Source organism: Talpa europaea (assembly GCF_964194135.1).
Source record: "Talpa europaea genome assembly, chromosome: 12".
Lineage (NCBI taxonomy): Eukaryota > Metazoa > Chordata > Mammalia > Eulipotyphla > Talpidae > Talpa > Talpa europaea.
The window spans coordinates 43,560,940-43,588,616 of NC_140079.1; the positions used below are offsets into that span (position 1 = coordinate 43,560,940).

General features: G+C 45.7%; 1 protein-coding gene and 1 pseudogene across 2 annotated transcripts; both read right to left on the reverse strand.

The window, feature by feature from the left end:
- Positions 1–14,482: 14,482 nt before the first annotated feature.
- On the reverse strand, positions 14,483–16,979 carry LOC311182377 (FACT complex subunit SPT16-like; the record flags this gene model as incomplete). The annotated part of the gene is made up of 1 exon (XM_084251117.1): positions 14,483–16,979. One exon carries the CDS (start codon positions 16,977–16,979, stop codon positions 14,958–14,960), a length of 2,022 nt encoding a protein of 673 aa, XP_084107243.1. The 3' UTR covers positions 14,483–14,957.
- Positions 16,980–24,719: 7,740 nt separating this feature from the next.
- On the reverse strand, positions 24,720–25,736 carry LOC311181327 (large ribosomal subunit protein eL14-like; annotated as a pseudogene). The gene has a single exon. The product of its transcript is annotated as a large ribosomal subunit protein eL14-like (transcript).
- Positions 25,737–27,677: the final 1,941 nt, after the last annotated feature.

A 27,677-nucleotide genomic window follows, 5' to 3' on the forward strand; every position in this document is an offset into this window, starting at 1 on the left:
ATGACTCTAAGCAAAGTGAACCAGAAGGAGAAAGATAAACACCAGATGGTCTCACTTACATGTGGAGTCCAGACAAACCAAACAGAATCAGATAGAGACAAACTGTAAATGGACCCCTGACAACACACTGTGAGTCTGAGACTCTCAGGACCGTTAGGGGGAGGGGGAAGAAAGGGCGACAGTATAGAAGTGGGGGCAGGAGGAGCGAAGGAACATGGGGCTAGCAAGGAAGGGAGGACAGGAGGACACTTTTCAAAGAGCACATGGATCATCCTCTAGGATCAGTCACGTACTGGGTCACAAGACAAACAGCAACAAGCACATGAAGACTGAAATCATACCAGGGTGTTCTCTGACCACAATGGCATCAGGCTAGAAGTCAAATATGCAATGAGCATGGAACCCCCACTCTACACGGAATGGAACAACATGCAACTGAGCGACCACTGCATTCATGATGACATCAAAGAAAAAATTAAAAAGGGCCTTGAATGACTGAAAATGAGGAAATAACTTTTCAGAAAGTCTGGGGAACAGCAAAAGTAGTTTTAAGAGGAAAGTATAGAATAACTCAGGCCCACATCAAGAAACAAGAAAAACAAACAAACAAACAAAAAACCCTGATCTCCCATCTCGAAGAACGAGAAAAAGAACAAAAAAAAAAAAACCAAAAAGCAGTAGGAGAAGGGAAATAATAAAAAATAAAGCAGAACTAATTGAAATAGAAATAAAAGACAGTCCAACAGATCCATGAAACCAAAAGCTGGTTCTCTGAAAACATAAGTAAAATGTACTAACCTCTAGCAAGACTCACAAAGAAAAAAGGGAGAACAATCAAAATAAACAGGACCAAAAATGAAAGAGAAGAAATCAAAACAGACACAGCAGACAAGAATTGTGGTCAGGAAAAAGACACATCCTGGGTCACACAAACACACAATCCGAGATCACGACGCACATCTATATGCAGACAAGGTCAACCATCTGGATGAGATGGACAAATTCTGAAGCTAACAAACAGTGGCGCCCAGCATCTGGGAGGTGGCCCACCCGTGTATGAAGACAACTTGGAAGTGGGCTTGGCGTCCTCTACTCAGGGGAAAACCATCAGTGGGTTGGAGGTGAGGAGGGTGGGACACACTTCCTGAGAAACTCTGGCCAAAGACAAGGTATACAGAAAGATGGAAGTGGCAGTACTGACATAGAGCATGACTGGCTGGGATCCCCACTATCCAACATTATCTTAAAGATCAAGGACCAGGGAAATAAGCACAGGCCAGGACTGCATGGTGCCTGGGGACCGGCTGCTTGGACGAGCTGCCCTTCCGGTGAAGCGCTGACTCATGGCAACAGGAGCACCCCGACTGACCTGACACCCTGACCCAGCCTGGCTCCATCCTGGGCTAGAGGATTTCTTCAACACGACGAGGTGACAAGTACTTGGTCTTTCTTTTATTAAAATAATTTACTTTCTGCTCCCTGGAATTACTAATAAAATATCTTAAATGAAAAAAAAAATCAAACGTCAGCATCAAGTAACAGGAAAAAAAATCAAGTTTAGGGCCTCCTTGGTGGCCTAGGGGTAAAGCCTCAGCACTCCCACTGCAACCGCCCACAGCGATGGCCTGAGTTCTGTCCCCGGCCAGGGAGCTGACTTCGTGGTGCAGCTGACCTCTCCCGTCTGACCGCTGCTCCCCTCAAGCAGTGTTATTTCAACGATCCCCTTTTTTACTCCCCACTCTGGGGAGTCCTCTCATCCCCAACTCTGGCCTACACCCCAGTTCTGCATGCATTAATAAAACTACATCTATAAAAAAACTCAAGCTTGAAGGGGAGTTAGGGTTTCAGGGGAATATACTCACTGGGCAGCAGGCTGAGCACCCAGCAGGGCCTGGCTGCCAGGCTCAACACAGGAAGGTGAGGGGCACGCGGCCTCCCCTCTTCACCAGGTAAGGACCATGGAGGACAGCAAATCAGGGGGAGCTTACGGGTTAGATTTCAACCTGCTGCTTACCAGAGGCTGGGCTGACACCGCGGGTGTATGCATCAGGTGCGGGGTGTGAGCCCGTGTGGGCCACAGGGAGGACATTTGGACTCTACAAGGTGCCTCTTTGACAGGAGGACTGTCTTTACTGGGCATTTCTGGAATCAGATGGGGGGCTCTGGTGGGCAGGTGGAGGTTGCCCTTTTGCAAGACACATTCTGGGAATACAGGGACACCCCATATGGGCGGAGGCTCCGAGTTCTCACCTGCATGCACTGCCCGACCTCTCCATCCCTCTCAGAGGTGGCGGCTCCTCGCACTGCCCCACCCCAGCCCTGGCAGCTGGGCTTCCTGCGCCCCCAGCGCTGACCCCCGTCCTCCGCCCTGTCCGCAGTGGAAGATGTTATTGAAGAGGGGCTGAGGCCATGTTGGCAGCCACTGTTTTCCTGGGTCTCCCCGGGGGTGCGAGAGGGAGTCTATGCTGGCCCAGATGTGCTTCCTCCCACTCTCTGGCCTTTACCACAGGTGTCCGTCAGGAGCCGCAGGGCAGCGGGGATCACTGTCCCTCCATCCAGGGTCCCGGTGCACCCGGGGAGCCCCCAATGGGCGCCAGCAGAGGTCACAGGCCGGCCTGAAGGAAGGATGACCCAAGTGGGGAGCCTCACCCGTGCGGGGATCCAGGCGAGGCCCAAGCCAGCAGACCCATCCCCCAAGCTCCTCTCAGTCCCCTCCTAGCTCAGCACCCCTTCAGGGGGTGTGGCAGGGGCCTGGACCCCTCTTTGCAGTCAGGGCGCTGTGTGTCCCTGCCATCGCGCCAGCCAGGAGACACGGGCACGGCCAGAAGCCAGGGGACACAGTGGCCCCGCGTCCTGGGTCTCCAGGGTCTGGTGGCTCCGCCTCCCCCGCGCCCCACCCCTTGCCAGCAGCCCAGGTCAGGGTCGGGGCGCCGGGCACAGAGAGCCCCCCCTGCCCCCTGCGCGCCATGCCGCTGGCTCTGGGGCCCCGCGTTTCTCTGCCTTAGTTCCCCCAGGACCCTCCAGCGTCCCTCTGCCCTGTTCATGGCCCCCCCTCTAAGGGCTGCACCTCGTCACATGGACTCGCGGGGATCCTCACCCGCCCCAGAGGATCTCCGTGCTGGGCAACAGGGTCACGCATAAAGATTTTTATCTGTATTTCAGCATTTCCTAAGGTCATTTCCCGAAACTACTACAACAGGAAGCAGAGAAAGCCTAAGCCAACAGTTCTCTGCGGAATGGTGGAGCAGCTATTCTTTCCTCAGGAGTGAATGAGAGTCAATCCTTCCCCTTACCCTTGCCAACGTTTCCTCCTGTCTACCGGTCAGTCTTCTTCAAGGTTCTGATGCTACCTTTGCAGTAGAACCAAGGATACAAAAAGTTCCATTATGCATAAGCAATAAATACTTTAGACTGTAAGAACTTAAAGGACTAAACATAGCAAGACAGCAGCCATTTTAAGGAAAACGACCGTTTTAAAGAACACAGTTGTCCGTTGCAGGGTAAAACCACAAGAACCACAAGGCCAGGGTGAATGAAACTTAAAGATTGCCAAAGAAAAGCACATAATCAGATCGAACTTGGTCCCTGTTGTGAAAGGTCCCCTTTCACTGATATGAAAGGTCCCCCTTTCTACTGTGAATAGAGCATAAAAAACAGCTTGTCACACTTAAAGGGGTCCTTCTCTCAACCTGATGAGACTGCTGTGTCAGTACACCAGGCAGAGTTGGACCCTAGCTTAAGCTAGCAATAAAGCCTTTTTGCTTTTGCATCTCTGGCTCCGTGTAGTTTTTGGGAACCCCGGACGGAGTTGAGGAGCCAACTCCTAACAAGACTCTCAAAAAGGAACATTAGCTTGGCAATACCAGCAAATGAAAAAATTAAACTATCTCAAGTTTAGGAAGTAAAATAAAAGGGGAAAGAAATAAAAAGCAGCTGTTTGCCCTAATCATCAGGAAATTTTAATGCCACAGGTAACTATCTGTTGATGCACTATATGTATACATACCTCTCTCGCTCGCTCACTCACTTGCTCGCTCACTCGCTTGCTTGCTCGTGCGCACACACACACACACACAACCTTTCCTCTGTCTCCAAAAATCAGTTTTCACCCTATTCCAGTCACTACTGCCACCACGGAGAATGTCTCGATGATAGGATTGGAGGAAGGTACTTCTGTATCCTTGTAGCACCCCAAACAAGGGAGGAAGGTGAAGACACATGGGACTAATGAAAAAAACTTGTGTTGAGTCAGCACACTCTGGAGACAACCTGAGCAAACAGCAGGAAGAGCAACTGGCAGGACTAGGAAGTGGCCACCCCAGGGGAGAGGCGTCAGCAGTGCCCACCTGATCTGTTGAGTGGATGGAAGAATCAAGGTACACACTCACCTTCATAGCATAGCAAAGAGCTTCTGCATGGCAGGCAAGCACACTTCGAAAAGAGGTCATTGACAGAGTAAATAATATGATTGTCAGATGCTAATCTGATAGGAAAAGGCCTAGGCAGCCACAACTCTCAGAGCTGCCTCATGCTTACAGCTCTGTGATCCCAAGGTGTCAGAGGAACACGGCTGAGGGCCGCTCCTTGGCAAGCTGACCTGGTCTGCTGCTCACCAGGCATCAACTCAGACATTCACCCGTTTCCTTGGGGTTCTGAGTTCCACACAGGAAGGTACATAAGACAAGACACTGGCTTCTCAGTGCCCTTTTGTTCATGAGCACACAGGCTGCAGCAGCTAAGGCATCCTGGGGTGTCAGCCACAACCTTCTTCATCCCTAATCAGTGAAACCTGCAAGGTTTCATTACAGACATTGAAGTTAACCATACACGATGAGCACTCGTTCTAACCCTTGATGATCTCCCTGCAATCCTAACTAAGGTACCATCTACAGATTCTTTAATATTGGTGGTTCACACAGGGCCACATGAGGCTTACTCATTTCATCAGAAACACCCAGATACACTGCGAACAGAAAACACTATCTTCCCTGAACATGGACGTAGCATTTGTATGTTAGGGATGCTCAGACCTCAGCCTGCTTAGCTTGTATAAAAATTCTTGATCCAAAAAACTATAATCTTTGAATTGTAAAGATTCTTCTTGTTCTCTTCCAGGACTTAAGGAAAACAGGCACCTGCCACTGCAAATGTCACCATTTTTCCATGTACATTAATGATGAATAAGCACCCTACAAGTTGTTCTATAAAATTCATTACCTGCAGACCAAAGCGAAAGGCTATTTTTAGTGTTGTTACATGTATGATCTTAGCTTATTTTCCATAATATGGAAACCATGAAAACTCAACACCAAATATTGGGAACAAACAGCAGAGGAGGTTCACTCAAAACCCACCAAAACAAAGTGTCCACTGTGGATTTCCAAACAATAGCACATACATTATCCTGGACTCAGAGAGAAAATAATGCCACAGTCACCCACACACTCAGCTCTCCAATTATTCCAGATGATTCTGAATATTATCTATTACAATATTCTAAATTATTTAATGTAAAATTAAATAATCACTACATCTTCCATTCTATCAAAGATGCCAATTTTTCAATTTGCCTCAAATAGTAAAGTCTGCATCTAAAGAATATGACCAATTCCACAGGTCTCAGAGATAACATTTACAAGCGCCTGAGACAATACCCACCATCAGATCCATAATGAAAATATTTTTTGTGCACCTTCAAAACTAACTTTTGAACATCTATATTAGTATTCTGTAACATTAAATGAGCTCAACAAATAATTATGCTTATTCAACATCAAAACAAACTTTGAGGGCCTCCCTGGTAGACCAGGGCTTAAGTCTCACCACTATCACCACAATATGGCCTAAGTTTGATCCCCAGTCAGGGAGCTGACTCACAGAGGGCACAAGAGACCTCTCCTGTATTACCCGCTGGTCTCCTGAGCAGTGTATTTCAATAGATCCGTCTGTTCTGCTCCCCACTCTGTCCCTGGTAAATCCTCTCATCACCCGACACAGCTGGCTTGCACCCCAGGTCTTCTACACAAAAATAAATATTTAAACAAAAAGAAAAAACATACTTTGAATTAGAAATTGGTAGAGTTCTTGTATGCATAAATAAAAATGCATAAATAAATAGGAATGTTGTAAGAATTATATAAAATAAAATATTAAAAAATAAATCTAGGGCCACCCTGGTGGCACAGGGGGTTGAGCACCGCACTATGAGGGGGTCCTCAGCCTCTGCAGCACGAGTTTGATCCCCAGCTGGCCAGCGGGTGGCCCACCTGGTGAGGCAGACCTCTCGTCTCACCCGCTGCTACCTTCAGCTGTGTATTTCAATTGGTCTGCCTGTTCTGTTCCCTGCTCTCTCATGAGTCCTCCCACCCCCAGCTTCTCTGGCCTGTTCCCTAGATCTTTTGTGCATAAATAAATAAGTGTTTAAAAAAATAAATAACAAAACACCAATGATTCAAAGCAATAAAGCACAGCAATGGTACCATGATCCCAAATGTCAACAGTAATGTCCAGTTTGGGGAGCAAAAGGATCAGAGTGTGGTGGCAGGGAGTACTGGCTACCTCACTGCAGACGTCTACATGGATTTACAGCCTGGGGAAGAACTTAGGCAGAAGCCAAGTCATATGTGCTTCCTCTGTAGCTGTTCAATAGCATAATAAAAACTAAACTCCCTATTTTCTACTTACAACTGAGATTCAACCAATGAGAGCTGTAAGTTTTTGACATTTTTAAAAGACCACAATAAATTCTAAAGAGGCTATGTGTATAGCCGAGTCCCTGGCAGACTGCAGGCATTTAGCTAACCCTTCTTCACTATCTTAGGTGTTCAGAGTACTTTCTATCATGAAAAAGAATACACACCCTCCCGTGCTGACAAAACTGCTGAAAAAAATAGTTACATATAAATATCATCATTAAATTGAAGTCCACTTATCCAGATGTGTATACTTTATTAAAACCCAAAGGATTGTTCTCAGAAGTGTCTATAAAGGCACACCCCATCCTGCTTGCTTTGCTTTATCAGATACTGCTTTTCACAAATTGAAGGTATGTGGCAACCTGGACTGGGCTAAGTCCAGCAGCGCCATTTCCCAAAAAACATATGCTCACCTCATGTCTTGGTGATATCTAATTAGGCTATTTTCTTGTTAGGTAAAATACTACTGCATAATTAATAGACAACACGATAGAGCAAACAATTTTCATTCACACCAGGAAACCAACAAAAAAGTAATGACTTTATTTATGCAATATTAGGGTTGTTGTGGTATTCTGGAAATGAACCAACAATACCTTCAAGGTGTGCCAGCACCACCTTTTATTTGGTGCAATGTAAGTACGCCTATTAAAGCAAAGAAATTTATTTTGCTAAGGCTGCTGTTTGGAGCTGGCCTTACCCGCACTATGGCAAACCTAATGAAGATAGGAGGTGATCACAGCTGGTGCTGGGATAGAGAAATGCTTGTCACAATATGTTTAAGAACATGTATCACGATGAAATAGGCCTATTTTTATCTCCAGAGAATTGTTTTCTATTTTGTTTATATCCAAAGGACAATTTAAAAGCTAAGGTAAGTACAGGACAGTGCACAGACACCAGTGGGCAGAGAGAGCTGCAAATGCAACAGGTCTGTGAAAAGAAACACCTGCACAGTCACAGGCAGGCGGGAGCGCTGCCTTGCTCTCCAGGGCATTTTGTTAAAGTAGGACATACATCTTCACAATCAACTTCACATTCGGTTCATCGGAATGACAAACATAATCAAGATCATTTCATAGAATGGTTGTGTGCTCTTCAATACTGAAAATTACTAAGAGCAATGTGCAAGAATCTAAACTTTAGAACTATGTAAATAACCTTTTTAAAATCTAATCACAAAATGATACAAGTTCACTGAAAAACTTGTCAACAGAGGAAACATGAATAATAAAATAATCACCATGAATACCAACATCCTGAGGACACCAGTCACTGCTTCTACTGTGCTTCCCTCTTGTATAGATGAGATAGATCAAATCATTAACAATCAAAGGGGGGGTCTTATCCTGAATAATACTGCAGGCACTGCTGAGGCATTGCTTTCTTATCAATTGTTCTAGATCTCCAGGAATTCCCTCTGGTAGGTACAGCAGCTAAGCCTACTGTATGGGAATAATTACAGAAAACACTATTTTGAAATGCAGTCTCCTATGAGTAGCAGTCACATTTGGGATTAGAGCTATTTCTAAAACTATTAAGGAAATCATGTGCAACATTAAAGACAGCATCTGCATGTAATGCAATGATACATTAAACTTTTATTTTAACCTGAGGCTATTTCCTTTTGAAGGAGGAAGCCCAACACCCACGGAGCTGCTCTGAGGATGGGCAGTGTTGCCCACACTCCTCCCCTCCTGCTGACCTGACCTTCAGGGGGTTTATAGTTTAGCCTCATTTGACAATCTCTGATTTGGCCAAAAATATGTAGTCCAAAAATCCCTGACTTTTGTCCTTATGTGTATGATCTTAACACAAGTTCCTTGTCTCCTTTGGACCTTAGGATTGTCAACCACGGAGTAGGAATAATGTCTGTACAGTGCCATCAGTGAGATCACATAACTTAAGTAATGAACTTGTTGCACAGGGTCAGGTAATATCCAGCAGGTGCTCAATAAACATCGATTTCTTTCCCTTTCCCTGACCTGTTCAACTTCTCTCCAAAGCAAGCATAAAAGGATTTATGATGGAGGAGGTAATATCAGTTTAACAGATTATAAATATTAAAAAGTAGATCATCGACAAAATGTCCACTTCCCAGGTGAATGAGTGATTGTGGCTTATTCATGCTCTAATACAAGAGGAATCTTCTTAGGGCCAGGTATCAGTAGAGAAAAGACCTCAAGAGCTTAGGAATGGGCCCTTCAGTGTCTCAGATGATTTCCCATGAAGGACCTTCCATCCCCATTGGTGACAGCATACAGTTGTCCCTGCTGTGGGAATCTCGGGGGGTGTCCTTTAGTGATAAAAAGATGGTCACAGACATTGTAGCCAGAGTGTGGCAGCCATGTGGCTCTTGGTCACTCAAGGCTCAGGAAAGCCTGGTTCTATTCAAGGGGAGTCTGAAGTCGCCTCATGAGGCAGTTTCTAGGTGTCAAAGTTCCCTCTTCCAGGCTCTGAATGGCCACATCAGCTGCACAACAGGTAAGTGATGCCTCACCCTTCAGACGCGGGCCCAGGCCCAGCATGGGCAGCATCTCAGACCCCGTGAAAAATGCAGAGCCCCAGGCACCACGCAACCTACTGGGTAAGAACCTGCACACCGGGAGACTGGGACTCGGCTCTGCCCTCCTGCCTGCTGGACCTGGCGTGGGGAGGGGGTGTCAGCCCCAGAAAAGTTTACAATACGTTCTGCAAATTATATCCTAAGTCCACCGAGATAAAACACACAGATCAATGGAACAGAACGGAGAGCCCAGAAAACCCATCCGGGGGTTGATCGGTGCAGCAGGGAGGCGCACCGAGCAAACAGGGGGGATGCACCTTCATTCAGGGGCGCCGCGCACACTCAGGGTCACACTCGGGAATGTCCTGACCCCCATGTTCCCCCAGGACCCAAATGACCCGCGCAGAGCTCTCCACAGCCCGCCCGCCCCGCCCCGGGGCCCCTGACTCACGGCTCGGCCGTCAGCCGCCGGCAGGGAGAAGTCCTCGCCCTCCCCTGACCTGCTCAGCGTCTCCCCGCATCTCCCCGCCTCCTGTGCTTTGCCCGCGGGCGTCTCCAGCCTCGGCCGGCCGGTGGGCCCGCTCCGCCAGGGTGGGCACTCCTGGAGTCCGCGGCTCCGCCACTTCCGCTCCCGCCGCCGCTACCGCGTCAGCACGCCGGGACGGGACGTCACGCGCAGGGGGCGGGGCAAGGCCCAGAGGCTCGCGGCGGGGCCCAGGGGCGGGGCAGCAGCGCTCGCGGCCTGGTGGTGCGGAGGGGCGGGCAGAGGCGCCAGGGCTGGCGGGAGGCGCAGGGGGGACCGAGTCGCTGCCGAGGGGCGGGTCAGCCGGGCGAGGAGGGGACGCAGCCCGGAGAGCCGAGAGCCGTGGGGGGGCCGCTCAGAGGGGGAGCCGGAAGCGAGAGTGTGTGACGTCAGAGCCCTGAAGCTGGGGAGATAGAATAACGTGGAGGCAAGAACCCGCCGAAATAGGGATTCTCGCTCATTCGGAGAAGAGAAAAGTCGGTGTCGCCCCTCTGCGGGGACTCTGGATTTAGATAATAGCATTTGGGATATTACATATATGTGTGTGTCTGTATTAAAAGAAATAGTTGAGGGCCTCCCCGGTGGCGCAGCGGTTGAGCGCTGGGTTGCGAAGCTGCCCGCGGCCTCTGCGGCGCCAGTTCGATCCCCGGCTGCTACCCGGCCACCAGAGGAGGGTCCCACATGGTGCGCAGACCTCTCCTGCCACCCGCTGCTCCCCTCAGCAGTGTACATCGGTCCTTCTGCCCGCTCAGCTCCCCGCTCTGGTTCTGGTGAATTCTCTCACCCTCCCGCAATTCTGACTGTACCCAGTGCATGTATAAACAAAACAAACAAACCAGCAAACAAATAAATAAAGCATGCCTCTATTAAAAAAAATTAATTAATTAAATAAAAATAAATAAATAAATAAAAGAAATAGTTGATTTTTTAAAAAAAGATTTATTTATACAAGCACTGGGTACAGTCAGAAGCGGGGGAGGTTGAGAGTATTCACCAGAGCAGGGAGTAGGACAGGCAGACCGATGTAATACACTGCTGAGGGGTGCAGCAGGCGGCAGGAGAGGTCTGCGCGCCATGTGGGACCCTCGCGCGGTGGTCGGGGATCCAACCGGCGCTGCAGAGGCTGTGGGCAGCTTCACAACCCAGTGCTCAACCATCCGCTGCGCCACCAGGTTGGCCCACCATAGAATTTTTTTAAAGAAAGCCTTAAAAAATCTGTTGCAGTTATAGAAAAATTTCTAAGGGTGAAAATATTGTCTTCCTGATAGTAAAGCAGGTGTGGGAAGAGCAGCAGCATATCAGTTAATGTCAAGTTCACCTTGTTGTTTTTTGTTTTTACTGAGGGAGCTATCATAAGGGCAATCTATATAAATCTTTATTAACCCACCTGTGGAAGGTTCCAGCAATCTAAGGTGGGGTCAGAAAAGATGACCAGCCAGAGGTGGGGGCAGAGAGGATTATCAAACTTAGAAGACCCACCCATTCTGACCCCAAGGCAATAATTTCCACACTCATTCCATCAAAGAACATTATGAAAGAACACCCCTTACCTGGCAAAATGCAGCCTTTGTTCTTTCAAAGCCTATCTGAGTCTATGCAGACTTCTCTCTTTCCTGCTCTGTTCCTCAATCACCTTGTGATGTGCTGATAAAAGGGACCATTATTGAATGATTTGCCAGAGGATTCAAGAATCCCCCCACACTGAACCCCATCACCTGAATTCCATCAATAGGTTTTCAATTTTTGTCTTGAACTAATTTGTCAGTCCAAATGAGCACATTTTACTTTTTCAATTTTTACAATATTTATTGTTTTAATCAACAAGCTTCATCTAGTTATAGGTAAAAATAAAAAAACAGTGAAAATAATAAGACACTAATTCAAAGACCAGACCCTTCCAGTCTCAAATACAAGGGGTCTGGGGTCTCCCTCTGGGTGCAAGGGGTTAAACATGTAATCAACATAAAAAGCTTACAAGCAATATAAATACATAGGTTAAGAGTGAAACTAAGAGTCTGTGAGCGCTGTGAGTGAATGGGGCTGAGTCCACATCTTGAATGTTAAGGATGATAAAAACAGATGGTGCCTGAGCCTGAACCTGATAAGGATGCATAAAAGGAGTGGATTCATGAGGCAGTATCCGAGCAGTCCCAAACCTGCCTCTGAGCTAAGGACTTTCCAGAAGCTCCTCTTCTGAGTCCAGCTTGCTGCTCCTCTTTGGACTCAGAGTGTTCTCCAGCCAGAACCTCTCCTCACTCCTCAGTTTGGTACACCATGAACCAAGCCTCACTCCCCGGTTCTTACTCCCACAAACCAGCGGCCTGCTCTCTGACAGCAGCTCATGCTGCAGACCGGCTCAACATCCTGGGGACCATCCAGACTTTGGGCCCTCAAGCCTAGAGACTTCCATGGCCGGAGGACTTTCCCCTGGGTGGAAGGCCCTGCTAAGACACGTCGTGGCTACTGTCTTCAATCAGAGATACTATGGGAATTTCGGGTTGCCTTGCCTATGTGAATGTGTGTGTATGTGAACAATACAGTAATAAAATTCTCTTTGAGAGCCAACTTCTGACTGAAGCCAATTAATCCCACTCGCGATAAGTCTCAACACTATCAAGCTACTGGCAGCCACTGTGGTACAGGTTCCATCCCCAGCCTGGGAGCTGGCCCACATGGTGCAGCAGACCTCTCCTGTCTCGCCTGCTGCTCCCTCAGAAGAGTATCACTGCATCTCTGGCCTACATCCCCAGTCTTGTATGCATAAATAATAAAAAAATTACAAAACAAATACAAGAGGCCTGAAAGTTGTGCATAACTATGGGAAGAAAAAGACAAAATTTGGAATGGAGCAATGACATTCCATAAAACAAAATTTGAAATAACTTATAAAACCTTCCTGTGATTATTTAATTGCCTTTGCAAAAAGAAATATAGAACATAATAGAATGAAAGACCTGTAGTCCAAGTCAACTTGTCACAAATTGATATAAATCAAGTGTCCTGCCAAACAGAACACTTTTATTTTCTGTCTCATCCTACAAGTGAAAGCATGGTTATTTCAGCAGAGGTTCCATCATTGACAGGAAAGCTGGCAGTATCAAGATTTATATTGATTCACTTGTGGTAGTTCAACAGTGGTTTTGATACTGGAATTGTCACGCCTACTCTCCCAGCCAGGTACAGATCCCAGGCTGCAGGGGCAGCGCTGAGTCCCAGCCACTAGACCACCATGGGTTGGTGTCTCATGAAGCCACAGCAGGAACTTCACAGACTTTCAGGCAAGCAAGCGAGAAGAAGCAGGTTTGTTTAGAGAAAGAAAAAGTTTATTGAGGAGAAAAGGAACAGAAATAAGGTGGGACTCCCAGGCCATGAAACCAGGCAAGGAAGCCAAAGTGGAGTTGTGTCTCAGGGAATATATACATTATTTCCCTCATTATTCTAAAGCTTCACCAGTCTCTTTGTGATTGGTTAGTTCTCTGCTGTCTCACTTAATTTGCTACTTAGCGGGGGATCTCCACATTCCTTATCTAACAGGTTTGTCTTTCCCCATTTGTTGCATCTTTATTTTTATGGCCCAGTCCTCAGGATGGGCATCCCTGCATTGAAGTTAAACAGCTGCCCTTCTAATTTGTCCATAAATTAAACCACTCTCCATTTCCCCAATCTCTACCTCCCTTTATCACCTGAAGGAAACCAAGGCCAGCATTAACAATGTTGTCCTTGGTCCAGAGATGTTTGTTTTTCCTAGTGGAATTAGTTACATTTCTCTTGCTGCCCTTATCTCTGAAGCCTTCCTCAACTCTCTGAGGTCCCCTCCTGCAGTGTCCCTAAAACTGCCTAATTACCCTAACTTTCCCTGTGTCTCAGTTTCATTTCTGGGTAAACTTGTAAAATGTACAAGTGTTACAGGACAGAGAGAGGGGCAGCCCAAACCCTGAAAACCTGCCTATTCTATATAGGGTTCTGCCATCCACCACATTAACACAAAACATGAGACTTTAATGGGAAGCAACTTTATTTTTTTTTATTTTATTTTATAAAAACAAAACAACAACAAAAAAAAACACAGTTTATTTATCTTTTAGTTTTTCCAAAATTGAAAATATCAAGTCCTACTGCTAAGGAGAAAAAAAAAAAAAAACAACAACAAAAACAAAATCTGAGGCCCCTCCCCCCTCTTCTCTTAAGGTCACAGAACACAGAAGGAACTGTAATGGGGACAGATGGGTGCAGAGAACCAGGAGGGGAAGGATGGCAAGATAAACTCCCCAAATACTTAAAAAGCTGTTCAACAGAAACTGTGATAAATACAGGACAATGCAAGACAAGTAAAAATAAGGAGCAGCAGTGATGAGAGGCTGTGTTGGAGATGTGGCCTCCCTTCCTCTTCTCTGTTGTCATCAGGGTATTCTAGGCCCAAGGCGTGACTCGCCCCCTTCCAGATCTAAATGTTGACTCCTTTGCACCTCTTCCTAGATTCCACTGGAAGCAGTCAGTATATGAGGAACAATCACTCTTCCTCAGGTACACCAGAAAAGAAACTTGTAATTTTGCTTCTACATGGTACCATGTATGAATTGTAAGGAGGATGAACTGAGCCAAGGAGTGTCACTGCTTATGTCTTCCAAGGCAGCAAAATAACTCAGAATCCGCAGGAGGCAAGAAAGCAGGAAAACTGGTGAAAGTACCAGCCTGATCTGCCTCATCAGCTCAAGCTGTATGGTTTATCACAACCATTAGTAATATCCAAGAACCTTTTCTTTAGTACTGCAAAGATGGAACTTAAAGAGATGTGAGGAAGGTCATGGCAAGTAGGATAAGATGGAGGACTGAATCTGCTGGTTAAGAACCTTGGCACAGTAGGTAAGAGTCACCTTGTACCAATGTCCTGGAAATAGAGCTTTGAGACATCAAAGAATAAGATGTCAGAAACCTTCAATGTCCTGGTAGAAGGTGACAAGAAGAGAGGAATGAAACAGTATTAACAGTGGAAGCCTCTGCCCTTCTTCAAGAATACCTCCTCCCTTGCCATCTGGATGGGGCCATTGGCACGAGTCCTGGTGGGCCTGGAATCCCCCGAGTAGATTGGTCCACACAAATGGCCCCCTAAACCCATAAACACAAATGGCAAACGTTCGAAAGAAAAAAAAAGGAAAAATACAGTTTCTATGTCATGTAAAATTTTCAGGGGTTGGCTGGAGGAAGAATGGAACTGAGGGTCAAAGTTCAGAAGTTACTTCCTCTTTTTCTTGGGGGGTGCAGAGCTGTGTCTGGAACCACGGTTAGAGCCACGGCCTGAACTGTGCACAGATGCCTTCCTCTTTCGGCTCATACTTCGACTCTGTTCTTCTTCCTCCTCATAACGACTTTCACGGTCCGCTTTTCGGGCTTCTTCCTCCAATTCATCCCAATCCTTTCCACTCTCTTCTTCACTGCCTAATGATTCCTTGGAATAATCTGATTCTTCTGCTTCTGATGAATAATCTTCATCACTGTCCTCCTCCTCCACTTCATAGTCATCCTCTGAGGGATTAAAAGTCTCAGCTTCAATTTCAGACTCTGAATCCCCTTCCTCAGCATCACTTCCCTCACCCTCAGGCTCCAGGAAAGACCAGCCATCTTGTTCAAAGAAGCCTTCAGGGTCATCAACGATAGTCTTCATGATTTTAGTCCAGTTGAGGGACTGTACTCCTTCTGTGTACTTTAGGTCACAAGAATTCAACCATTCTTTGATGGGGTCAAGTGAGGCTACGGGAATGGCATTGATCATTGTCACTTTCTTGCTGTAGTCCTTATAGACGATTACCATATCAAAGTTCTTCAGGTGAAACTGGACCCGCTCAAAGTGAATCAGCTCCACTTCATCCAATGTCACCACAAACGGTGGCCATTCTGTAGCATTTACCAGAGCACTACTAGTGGGCTGAAGGAGGCAAGTACTCCTATAGGGAGCTCCATTAAATCCCAAGTCCCTAAAAGGCACTTCAAATTCCAGTTCCTCCTTAGTTAGAGCCTCTACTTTCTCAATGAAATTTTTAAAGGCTGTTTTCAGTTTGTGCCTCATTTCTCGTTCCATCTGCTCAGCATAGCGGTCATCTCGATCATGCATATGCTGATGTTTCCCCAAGTCTGTGGTGATCTCTCCCACTTCTGTGTAGAACTGCACATCTGTGTGCCGTTTCTTCCCAAACATGATGGCGTTCTTGAGGTGAAAGTGCAAGACAATAATCATTTCTCCATCACAGGGCTGGAACAAAGCATGCTTGATGTTATTGTACAGAATATCCACTTTGTCTCCCCGAACAGATGTGAAGCGGAACCCATTGACGTGGGCCTCCAGTGAGCCTTGCATCCTCTTTTGGGCAATATTTGGACGAATGTACAGATCTTTCAGTTTGGGATTACTTCGATTTAGATTGATCACCAATGAGTCTTGTTTCACGATACCCTCTTTCTCTTTCTCTTCTGCTTCCCGAGTCTTATAACGCTTCTGTACTTCTTTAATTATTCGGAAAGCATTCTGAAGGTTTAAGGCTGGTACTGTCTGTTCTCCGGGGGCCTTCATATTTGAAGCTCGGTATGTAATTTCCTTGACAAAAGTAGCTTCTGGATTAGGAAAGATGTTGCCCTCATTCCTGCCAAGAGCACTGCCTGGGCAATAGAAGTTGATTCGCAGGTAAGTATAATCTCCTTCCACGGACATACTTATATTCTTGATTGTGGCAATGTGAAAAGGCGTTGCAATGCCAAACACAGGCATTATTACGGTTTCATATTTCTTATCAATATAGATCTTCATTTCCCGAATATGCGGTTCCTTGGGCATCAGTGATGGGTTTTTATAGGACACGTTAGATTTGCGGGCTTTCTGAATCTGCTGTTCTCCTTTCTGTTCAGTCAGTCGCCTCTTTGCTTCCTCATTGAGTTGAGCTGCCAGTTCTTTCTGATGTGCTCGTCGCTTCTCCTCTGCGGTCATCTCATTACGTGTTCTTTCTGTGAGTAGTGCTGCCCGAGAACCTCTTCCCAACAGGTCCTCGGCTTCATCTTTCTCTTCCTCCTCTTCTTCCTCATCCTCATTCTTTAGAAAAATTCCCACATTCTTCACTTTCTTCTTCACAGACGTGAGAACAGTGGCTGGGCCATCCTCATCCACAAGCACTGTGTCACCAATGAACAGAGCATAGGTTTTCTCTTCTGGCTTCTTCCCTTCTTTGTTAGACAGGTCTGAGAATCCCAAGTTGATGCTGAAAACCATCTTTAATGGGAAGGAACTTTAATACAATTAGGAAACAATACAGGAAAGGCAAAGAATCTGGTTTCTAAATCAAGCACCCAAAGTTACCCATTCCCTCGTGGGTAAAACTCGATTCAAATGGGATTGGCCCAGAGCAAGGCCCCAAAGCCTGCCACAAGTCTAAAGCCTCTTCCCGTGGGGACCCACAGAAAAGGGTCAGAAACAACCAGACAAGCCCGGAAGGAAAAGAGCAAAATCAAAATCAAGATAAAAGCTGCCATTGTCACCTCCCTATGGGTCTCACCCACATCTGTGTCACCCCGTCTGTTATAGGACAGGGAGAGGGGCAGCCCAAACCCCGCAAACCTGTCTATTCTAAATGGGTTCTGCCATCCGCCGCATCAACAGAAAACAGGAAACTTTAAGGGGAAGGAACTTTAATAAAACTAAGAAACAATACAGGTAAGGCAAAGAGTCTAGTTTCTAAATGAAGCACCCAAAGTTACACATCCCCTCGTGGGTAAAACGCCATCCAAATGGGATCGGCCCAGAACAAGGCCCCAAAGCCTGCTACAAGTCTAAAGCATCTTCCAGTGGGGACCCACAGAAAAGGGTCACAAACAACTGGACAAGCCCGGAAGGAAAAGAGCAAAATCAACATCAAGATAAAAGCTGTCATTGTCACCTCCCCACGGGTCTCACCCACATCTGTGTCACCCAGTCCATGACCAAAAGACAAGCACAGTTTCTTCACGTGTCTCTAGGTTCCATAAGCCTCCTCCAGGTCTCCTTCTGGCTCCATCCTGCTTCCTTCCTCAGTCTCTTCTGCAGCTTTTCCTCTTCCTGCTCAGCTCCACCCTCCCTTGGGTGGGGCAGGGAATCTCCCCCTTTCCTGGGGACAACCCTGTTGCACGTCCACGACCAAAAGACAAGCACAGTTTCTCCACGTGTCTCTAGGCTCCATGTGCCTCCTCCAGGTCTCCTTCTGGCTCCATTCTGCTTCCTTCCTCAGTCTCCTCTGCAGCTTCTTCTCTCCCTGCGCAGCTCCACCCTCCCTTGGGTGGGCCAGGAAACCTGGAACCTCCCCCTTTCCTGGGGACCACCCTGTTAGACAAGGTCAGAAGTATCATAATTGAAGAGGGTGCAAAGAAAAGAAAGGAAAAAAAAAAAAACACTGGGAATAGCAAGAGGCATTCAAGGAACCAAAGAATGCCAACAATATTTAACTCCCATTTTTTAAAAAGGGGAATTTGTTTTTGACTAAAAAGCTACCCTTAAAATGAATTTTGTCCACTGTCAATGAAAGGAAGTCACTGACACAGAGCAGACGGCTATTGCCATGTCTATCTGTGACCTTTATTGTTTGTGACATGGTGACTTTCAAGGTAGCAAAAATGGCCACAGATGTTCTAGTATCAACCCATTTGAGCAATGTTGAAATGGACCTGCACACAGGCCCCACAAAATGGATATCCTCGCCAACATTTCCACCCCAGAAAATAACACCTTTTTAGACATTACAGAAAATAACGCATACATTTTTTTAAAGATTTATTTATTTATTTATACAAGCACTTGGTACAGTCAGGAGCGCGGGAGGGTGAGAGAATTCACCAGAGCCAGAGCGGGGAGCAGAGCAGGCAGAAGGACCGAAGTACACTGCTGAGGGGAGCAGCGGGCAGCAAGAGAGGTCTGCGCGCCATGTGGGCCACTCCTCTGGTGGCCGGGGAGCAGTGGGGGATCGAACTGGCACTGCAAAGGCTGTGGACAGCTTCACAACCCAGCGCTCAACCACTGCACCACTGGGGAGGCCCAACACATACATTTTTTATTAACACTCTGTTTTATGAATGTTCCATAACTGGAAAAAAGTAACAAACCTAGATGGGACTTCCTGTTTGTAAGCAATTTACAGATTCAGTGTAATTTCAATGAAAATTTCAATGGTGTTCTTCAACAAAATGGAACCAATACTGTTCAAATTCATATGGAATCACAAAACCTCGAGCAGCGAAAGTTGTGCCTAAAAGGGAGGAATAATGGAGGTCTGACACTCCCAGACATCCAACAATATGACAAAGCTGTTATAATAAAAACTGTGTTGGGACAAAAACAGACACAGAGACCAATGGAATCAAAGTTAAACCCAAAAATAAAAGCACACATATATGGTGAGCTAACCTATGACACAGGAGCAAAGAATATACATTGGAAAAAAATTGCCTCTTTCGTAAATGGTCCTGGGGAAACTGGATTGCAACATGCAAAAGAATGAAGTAGACCACTATCTCACACCATACACAAACCAACTCAAGTGGATGAAAGACTTGCATGTGAAACCTGGCACCATCGAATATACAGAAGGAAACACAGGACAACACTCAATGACATGATTCTCAGAAACATCTTTGAGGATTCTTCTCCAGAAGCAAGGAAAGCCAGGGAGGATGTAAACAGTTGGGGCTACAGCAAGAGACAATGATCAAAACAAAGAGACACCCTGCTGAATGGGAGAAAATATCAGCACACCACATGACAGCTAAGGGACTGATATCAAAGATCTACCAAGAGCTTACACGACTCAACAAAAACAAAAAAAAACCAGTCCCAAAAAATGGGCAGAAGTAAAAAGACACTTCTCCGAAGAAGAAATGCAAATGGCCATCAGGCATAGAAAAAATATTCAGCATCACTTATATCAGGGAAATGCAAATCAAAACCACAATGAGGAACCACCTCACTCTAGTGAGAATGCTCCTCATTAAAAAAAAAAAAAAACTGGCAATAAAAAATGCTGGAGAAGCGGAAGAGACAAAGGAGGCTCTGACGCTGCTGGTGGGAGTGCAAACTGGTCCAGCCACTATGGGCAGCTGTGTGGATGTTCCTCAGAACACTGAAAACGGGTCTACACATGATCCAGAGTTCCACTCCTAGGAATCTACCCAAGGGACAAAAACAAAAACAAAAACAGGAAACCTGAACTCCTGTGCTTATTGCAGCACTATTTATAGTAGCCATGACATGGAAACAACTCAAATTCCACAAAACAGATGAATGGATCAAAAAGTTGTGGTACAGTTACACCGCAGAGTATTGCTCATAATCAAAAAAGACAAATTCATGCTGTTTGTGGTGATACGGATGGAGCTGGAAGGGATGATGCCAGCCACAGTAAGGCAGGAGAAAGAGAAATATCAGGTGGTTTCTTACGTGGGAAATATAGAGAAACTGAACAAAAGGTAGAGAAAAAGACAACCCCAGCAGGCTGACCAAGAGCTGAGGCCCCCAGCGTGGAGGGGGGAGGGGGCGAACAGAGGGGAGGGAAGAGCACAAGGGATTATGGTGATGGGTCACGGGTGCTATTCTGGTGGGAGCACTATGGGGACCACCCCTGAAGGGAGAATTCGATACCTACAAAAAATGAACAGTGATGCAAGAAAAGAAAAAAAAGAGATGAGCTTGAGGAAAGGGAAAACCCTAAGACAATATAAATAAATAAATGGTCCTAAAGGCGGGTCTCACCTGAACAATGCTGCAGGCACTGCTGAGGCATCCTCTCCTTACCAATTGTTCTAGATCTCCAGGAATTTTCTCTGGTAAGTACAGCAGTTACGCCTGCTGCCTGGGAATCATTAGAAAAAGGCTAATTTTAAAAAAGATTTATTTATTTATACAAGAACCAGGGTGCATGCCAGATGCGCCTCCCCGAGCCCAAGAGCCTTCCCTCCCTGGGCCTCACCTGTCTGCTCCCCGCCGCCGGCTCCCCAGGTCAAGGGGCAGCGGCGCCCCTACGGGGTTCCTGAAGGACCAGGCCCACCCCAGCCCAACCTCACCCCGAGTCAGGGGCCAGCAGGGCCTGAACGAGCGTGCACGTGCGGTAGCGCGCAGGTGCAGTCAGTGCGCTGGGCAGGGCTGGGCGCACAGGGTCTCCCGGAGGCAACTGCACCACAGACGCAGGCCCTGGAGGGATGGCTCCCAAATAAACACTGAGATGCAGACAAATGCCTCCTCCTCGCCCAAAGTACTGTGACCCTACATTATTCGCTAGTCATTAAAAGGGCAAACAAAGTGGCTTGAATTTCTGGGAAAGATTATTTTTTAAACCATTATTAAAAATCCCCTTACCTGAAGCTGACATAATAGCATGACTAGGGGCCACCCTGGTGGGGAAGGGGTTAAGCACCACACTGTGAAGACATCTGCAGCCTCTGGAGCCCCAGTTCCATCCCCAGCCAGGAAGGTGACCCTCGGGGAGCCACAGACCTATCCTGTCTCCCCGCTGCTCCCCTCAGCAGTGGATTTCAGTCAGTCCACCTGTTCTGTTCCCCGCGCTGTCTCTGGTGAATTTCCTTACCCCACCCCCGCATCTCTGCCCTGCACCCGAGCTCTTGTTTTCATAAGTAAATAAATCTGCAAAAAAAAAATAAAATAAAGCATAACTCGTCTCCTGACTTACACATCAGGAGATATGGCAGGGAACGCCCTGGCGAGGACCATGTATTGACAAGGGACCCCAGAAGCTTATCAGTGGAACGCCTTGTCAATAAGATTAGAACAATGGCTGGGGATTAGGGTGTGTCATGAAGTAGCTAAGAAGTGCCTGGAGGGCAGACTTACAATCCCTAATCTTCTACACCCTTCCCCTTTCTATCATCTGCATGCCCTTAATCTTCTTTTGCTCTTCCCCCTCACAACCAATACTGTGGGTCAATAAAAGGGCCAGGATCTTGCTCTTCAGCAATATCCTGCATTATGTAGCCTGCTCCACGAATCCCACTTCTTTATCAGTGTGATGTTGCCTGATGCAACAAATGGCTCCCAAACAGGGACCCCACACCCTGCTTCTCAAGCCCGGAGACGGGAATTAGACATCCTCTCAAGCCTGGCCAAAAGGCTTCACAGACCCAGAGTTTGCAATGAAGTGGTAAGAAGGTGTTTTCAGTCGTGCCTTTCCTATCTTTTTCTTCCAAATCAGCCAGGTAAAAGGCCCACAGAGTCGGACTCTGTGATGATAATCAGCCTGGTGAAAGGCCCTCAGACACTGAGTCTGTGATGTTAACTTTCTTCAGTGCGTTTTTCAGTTAAATCTTTACTCTCTCTCTTAGAAACATGAGTGATAATCTCACACCCCTTCAGATCAAAGATCTTAACCTCTCTTCTCCTGTTTTCCCCATGCATGGTCCATAAAAATTGTTCCATTATCTTAAAAATGTTTGGTCTCAATAAAATAAAGCAAAAACTATATAAAGCCAAAGGATTATTTCTTAAAAATACAAACTCTAAAATATTTTAGCATCTCAAACTTAGTAACAACTGCCTGTCTTTAAAATTTTGATGACCTTGGGCCCTCAGTCTTAAGTAATGGTTGAAATTAAACACTTTATCTATATAAGGATTTTAACTTCTATCTCATTAAAAAATCTTGATATATGGGGCCTCCCTGGTAATACAGGGGTTGAAGTCTCAACACTGTTGAGCTATCTCAGGCCAGTACAGCAAGGGTTAGATCCTGGCTGGGGAGTTGGCCCACATTACACAGCCAGCCTCTCCTATCTCAGCCAGCTTCTCCCCTCAACAGCATGTTTCGGTAGATCGTCTGTTCTCACCACTCTCAGGTTGGTCTTTTCACCCCCACACATCTGGCTTACACCCTAGTTCTTATGTATATAAATAGATTGAAAAAAAACCTTTAAAAATAAATAATTTGACTTCTTAAAATTAACACATGGCCAAAATTTTATTTTATTTTTTTTTTACTTTTTTAAAGATTTATTTATGGATTGATTGATACAAGCACTGGGTACAGTCAGAAGCGTGTGAGGGTGAGAGAATTCACCAGAGCAAGAGCGGGGAGCAGAGCAGGCGGAAGGACCGAAGTACACTGCTGAGGGGAGCAGCAGGCGGCAGGAGAGGTCTGCGCGCCTTGTGGGACCCTCCTCCTGTGGCTAGGGAGCAGTCAGGGATTGAACCTGCGCCACAGAGGCTGCGGGCAGCTTCTCAACCCAGCACTCAACTGCTGTGCCACCGGGGAGGCCCTGGCCAAAAGTTTAAATAAAAATCAAGAGATCTCTGTTTATCCTTGTCTTCTACCTCGGAGGATTAACTATAAATGGCACCTATACAAAACCCCAATTTTGATCATGATCTAAATTTGGTAAACTAGTGTAAATTCAATGGTTTAATTTAAAAGATACAAGTGTTTAGGTTTTAAGATTGGGTGTTAATATTGAATGTTTAAATGTGTTTTCTTAAAAGGTAAAAATTGTGTTGTTCAACAAACACTGAAAATTAACTAAATTTCCTTTACAAAAAGATGAACCCACTCTTAAAAATCTTTGTTAGTATAAATAAGTAATTATGTTATAAAGGTCTGTAAGTTTGTTAATCCTGTAAAAAGCTTTTTCTAAAACAATAAGCTCTTCATCCTGTGGGTAATAATCCTACCGCCCCTCAAAACAATTTTAAAGAACAACTTAGCGCTCCCTTTACACGAGGGTGTTAAAAACATTTACTGGACTTTTCTGAGTCTGACCCTGATCACAAGGCCTCTTCAGAGGCTAGTGGTGGGAATTTTTTTAATCAAGTAGAGGATGCTACAGCACCCTCCACCTGAACTCTCTAATAAGCTTCAAGAAATCCTTAGAGCATTTCAGTCTCTTGCCACTCATTCTAATCTGCCAATGTCTCAAGATTCTTGTCAGCAAAACTTAGTTAAAAAAAAATGCTTAAAGAGGGGCCTCCCCGGTGGCGCAGCGGTTGAGCACTGGGTTGCGAAACTGCGCGCGGCCTCTGCGGCGCCGGTCCGATCCCCGGCTGCTCCCCGGCCACCAGAGGAGGGTCCCACATGGCGTGCAGACCTCTCCTGCCGCCCGCTGCTCCCCTCAGCAGTGTACTTCGGTCCTTCTGCCTGCTCTGCTCCCCGCTCTGGCTCTGGTGAATTCTCTCACCCTCCCGCGCTTCTGACTGTACCCAGTGCATGTATAAACAAAACAAACAAACAAACCAGCAAACAAATAAATAAAGCATGCCTCTATATAAAAAAAAAAATGCTTAAAGAAGGGCCTCCCTGGTGGTGCAGGTGGTTGAGTGCCGCAATGTGAGTCTGTCCGCAGACTCTGTATCTTTGGTTTGATCCCCACCGGTGGGCGAGGATATACACTGCTGCTCCCCTCAGCAGTGTATATTGTCAGTCTGCCTGTTCTGTTCCCCGCTCTGTCTCTGGTGAATCCTCACACCATCCTGAATATCTGGCCTATACCCCGGTTCTTCCATAAATAAATAAATATTTAAAAAATGCTTAAAGAGCGCCGTAAACGAGAGGGACCTTTTGCATTTCCTGTTAGTACAAAAAGGATTTGTGTAACCCATGATAATATCCCCTTTCCTATTTTTTAATTTAAATTTTATTTTTATATTCCTCGTACAATTACAACCCCCATATTTTGACCACAAGCCCTCCTTTCCCTGCCCCCCATCCCCCATAGAGTGTCTCTGGTTCATAGTTGTTTGCTGATTTTAATATTTTCTTTCTTATAGTTATTCTTTTTCCTGGTCCCTTATTTAAGTTTTCTAGATTCCTGCTATGAGTAAGACCATCTGGTGTTTTTCTTTTCCTTTCTGGCTTATTTTGCTAAGCATGATCCCTTCCAGCTCCATCCAAGTTGCTGCAAATTGCATGTGTTTATCTTTTTTGAATGCTGAGTAATATTCCATGGTGTATATGTACCACATCTTCTTGATCCAGTCATCTATTTTTTGGGTTTTGAATTGTTTCCAAAGCTTAGCTATTGTAAATAATGCTGCTATAAACATAGGGGTGCAGGTGCTCTTTGGAATTGATGTTTCTGTGTTCTTTGGGACAATACCTAGGAGTGAAATTGCTGGATCATATGGATGTTCTATGTTTAGTAGGTCAAGAAATCTCCACACAACTCTCCATAGTGGTTGGACCAGTTTGCACTCCCAACAACAGTGCAGGAGAGTTCCTTTTTCACCACACCCTCACCAACATTTGTTGTTGCTAGTTTTCTTAATATGTGCCATTCTCACTGGTGTAAGATGGTATCTCCTGGTAGTTTTTTTTTTTTTTTTTTGCCAATGGTTAAAAAGAACCTTTATTACTTTTATAATAGCCTTTTATGCTCTTATGCTTTCTTGCTAGATGCCTTTGGAGCAGGTGGTTTCTGGGCTGGATCTTTCTGACCCTTCTGAGCTTTAGGAGGCGCAGTCTTCTGGCCTGCGGCTTTCGGAGCAGGAGCTTTCTGGGCTGGAGCCTTCTTGCCTGCAGCAGTCACCTTTTTTGCTGGAACCTTTGCAGCAGCTGCTGCAGCTGCACCCTTTGCAGCTAGTGCTTTTTTGGGAGAAGCTTTCAGAAGTGCAGCCTTTTGAAGCTTCTTAACTTCAAGCTTGATTATTTTCTTTCTCATCTTTTTTGCCTTCATGACTTTGTAACAATCAAAATCTGTCATTTTGGCTTTCCTTTCTCTGGCTTCAATCTTCTTGGCCCATCTTGTGGCTGCCCATTTTTTTATTAATGTCTGCCTTCTCCCAGGCCTGCCGGACATACTTCTGGTGGGCACTGTGTGGGAACTTGAGGATGAAGTCAGTGAGCTGCATGCATTTGAAAGGCATAGCCTGTCGCCTCACCTGCGTGCAGGGTCCAACAAACAAAGCCCTATTCTGATCAATAACGTCTACAATCGCGACCAATTTCCCGGCATGAGGGCCAAAGGAGACGTAGGCCACACGGCCAACCTCCACAAAGCGCCTGAACACCATCTTGGCGGCGCTCGGACAGAAGAGCCTCATGGTAGTTTTGATTTGCATTTCCCTGATTACAAGCGATGTTGAACATTTTTTCATATGTCTGTTGGCCATTTGCATTTCCTCTTCAGAGAAGTTTCTTTTTACCTCTTCCGCCCATTTTTTGACTAGATTATTTCCTTTGTTTGTGTTGAGTCTCATCAGCTCTTTGTAGATTTTTGTGATCAGTCCTTTATCATTAGTGTTTGCAAAAATGTTCTCCCAGTCAGTGGGGTTTCTCTTTGTTTTTGTTATTGTCTCTTTTACTGTACGGAAGCTCTTTAATTTGATGTCATCCCAGCTGTTTATCTTTGCCTTCACTATCACTGCTTTGGGTGATGTGTCTGTAAAGATGTCTTTGATGTGCATATCATGGAGTGTTCCGTCTATATTTCCTTCTGTATATTTTATGGTTTCAGGTCTTATGTCTAGTTCTTTAATCCATTTTGAGTTGGTTTTTGTGCATGGTGTTAGGTAGTAGTCAAGCTTCATTCTTCTGCATGTAGTGACCCAGTTTTCCCAGCACCATTTATTGAACAAACTTTCTTTGCTCCCATGCATATTCTTTGCTCTTTTGTCAAAGATTAGTTGACCATAAATCTGTGGATTTATTTCTGGATTTTCTATTCGATTCCATTGGTCTGTATGTCTGTTCTTGTTCCAATACCATGCAGTTTTGATTATTATGGCTTTGTAGTATAGTTTGAAGTCTGGGAGTGCGATGTCTCCATTCCCTTCTTTATTTTTCAGGAGAGCTTTGTCTATTCGGGGTTTTTGGTGATTCCATATGAATTCATCAAAAATTGTTCTATTACTTTGAAGAATGACATTGCAATTTTTTTTTGGAATAGCACTGAATCTGTATATTGCTTTTGGTAGGATGGCCATTTTAATAATGTTTATTTTTCCAATGCATGAGCAGGAGATGTCTTTCCATTTCTTTGTGTCCTCTTCTATTTAACAGTGTTTTATAGTTTTCTTTGTATAGGGCCTTCACCTCTTTTGTTAAATTTATTCACAAGTATTTGATTTTTTTTTGTTTTGATAACAAAAGGGATGGTTCTTCTGATTTCTTCTTCTTCAGATTTATTGTTTGTGTATAGGAAGGCTACTGACTTTTGCGTGTTGATTTTGTATCCTGCCACTTTACTGAACTGATTGATGAGTTGAATTAGTTTTTCTGTGGAGTTTTTGGGGTTCTCTATGTATATTATCATATCATCTGCAAATAGTGATAGTTTGACTTCTTCTTTTCCTATTTGGATTCCTTGTATGTCTTTCTCTTGTCTTATTGCTCTGGCTAGGACTTCTAGTATTATATTGAAAAGCAGTGGTGATGTTATAGGACAGGGAGAGGGGCAGCCCAAAACCCCGCAAACCTGCCTATTCTAAATGGGCTCTGCCATCTGCCACATCAACACAAAACATAGGAGACTTTAATGAAAAGGAACTTTAATAAAACTAGGAAACAATACAGGTAAGGCAAAGAATCTAGTTTCTAAATCAAGCACCCAAATTTACCCATCCGCTCGTGGGTAAAAGTCCATCCAAATGGGATTGGCCCAGAGCAAGGCCCCAAGGCCTGCCACAAGTCTAAAGCATCTTCCAGTGGGGACCCACAGAAAAGGGTCACAAACAACCGGACAAGCCCGGAAGGAAAAGAGCAAAATCAACATCAAGATAAAAGCTGCCATTGTCACCTCCCCACGGGTGTCACCCACATCTATGTCACCCAGTCCACGACCAAAAGACAAGCGCAGTTTCTTCATGTGTCTCTAGGCTCCATGCGCCTCCTCCAGGTCTCCTGGCTCCATCCTGCTTCCCTCCTCAGTCTCTTCTGCAGCTTCTGCTCTTCCTGCTCAGCTCCACCCTCCCTTGGGTGGGGCAGGGAACCTCCCCCTTTCCTGGGGACCACCC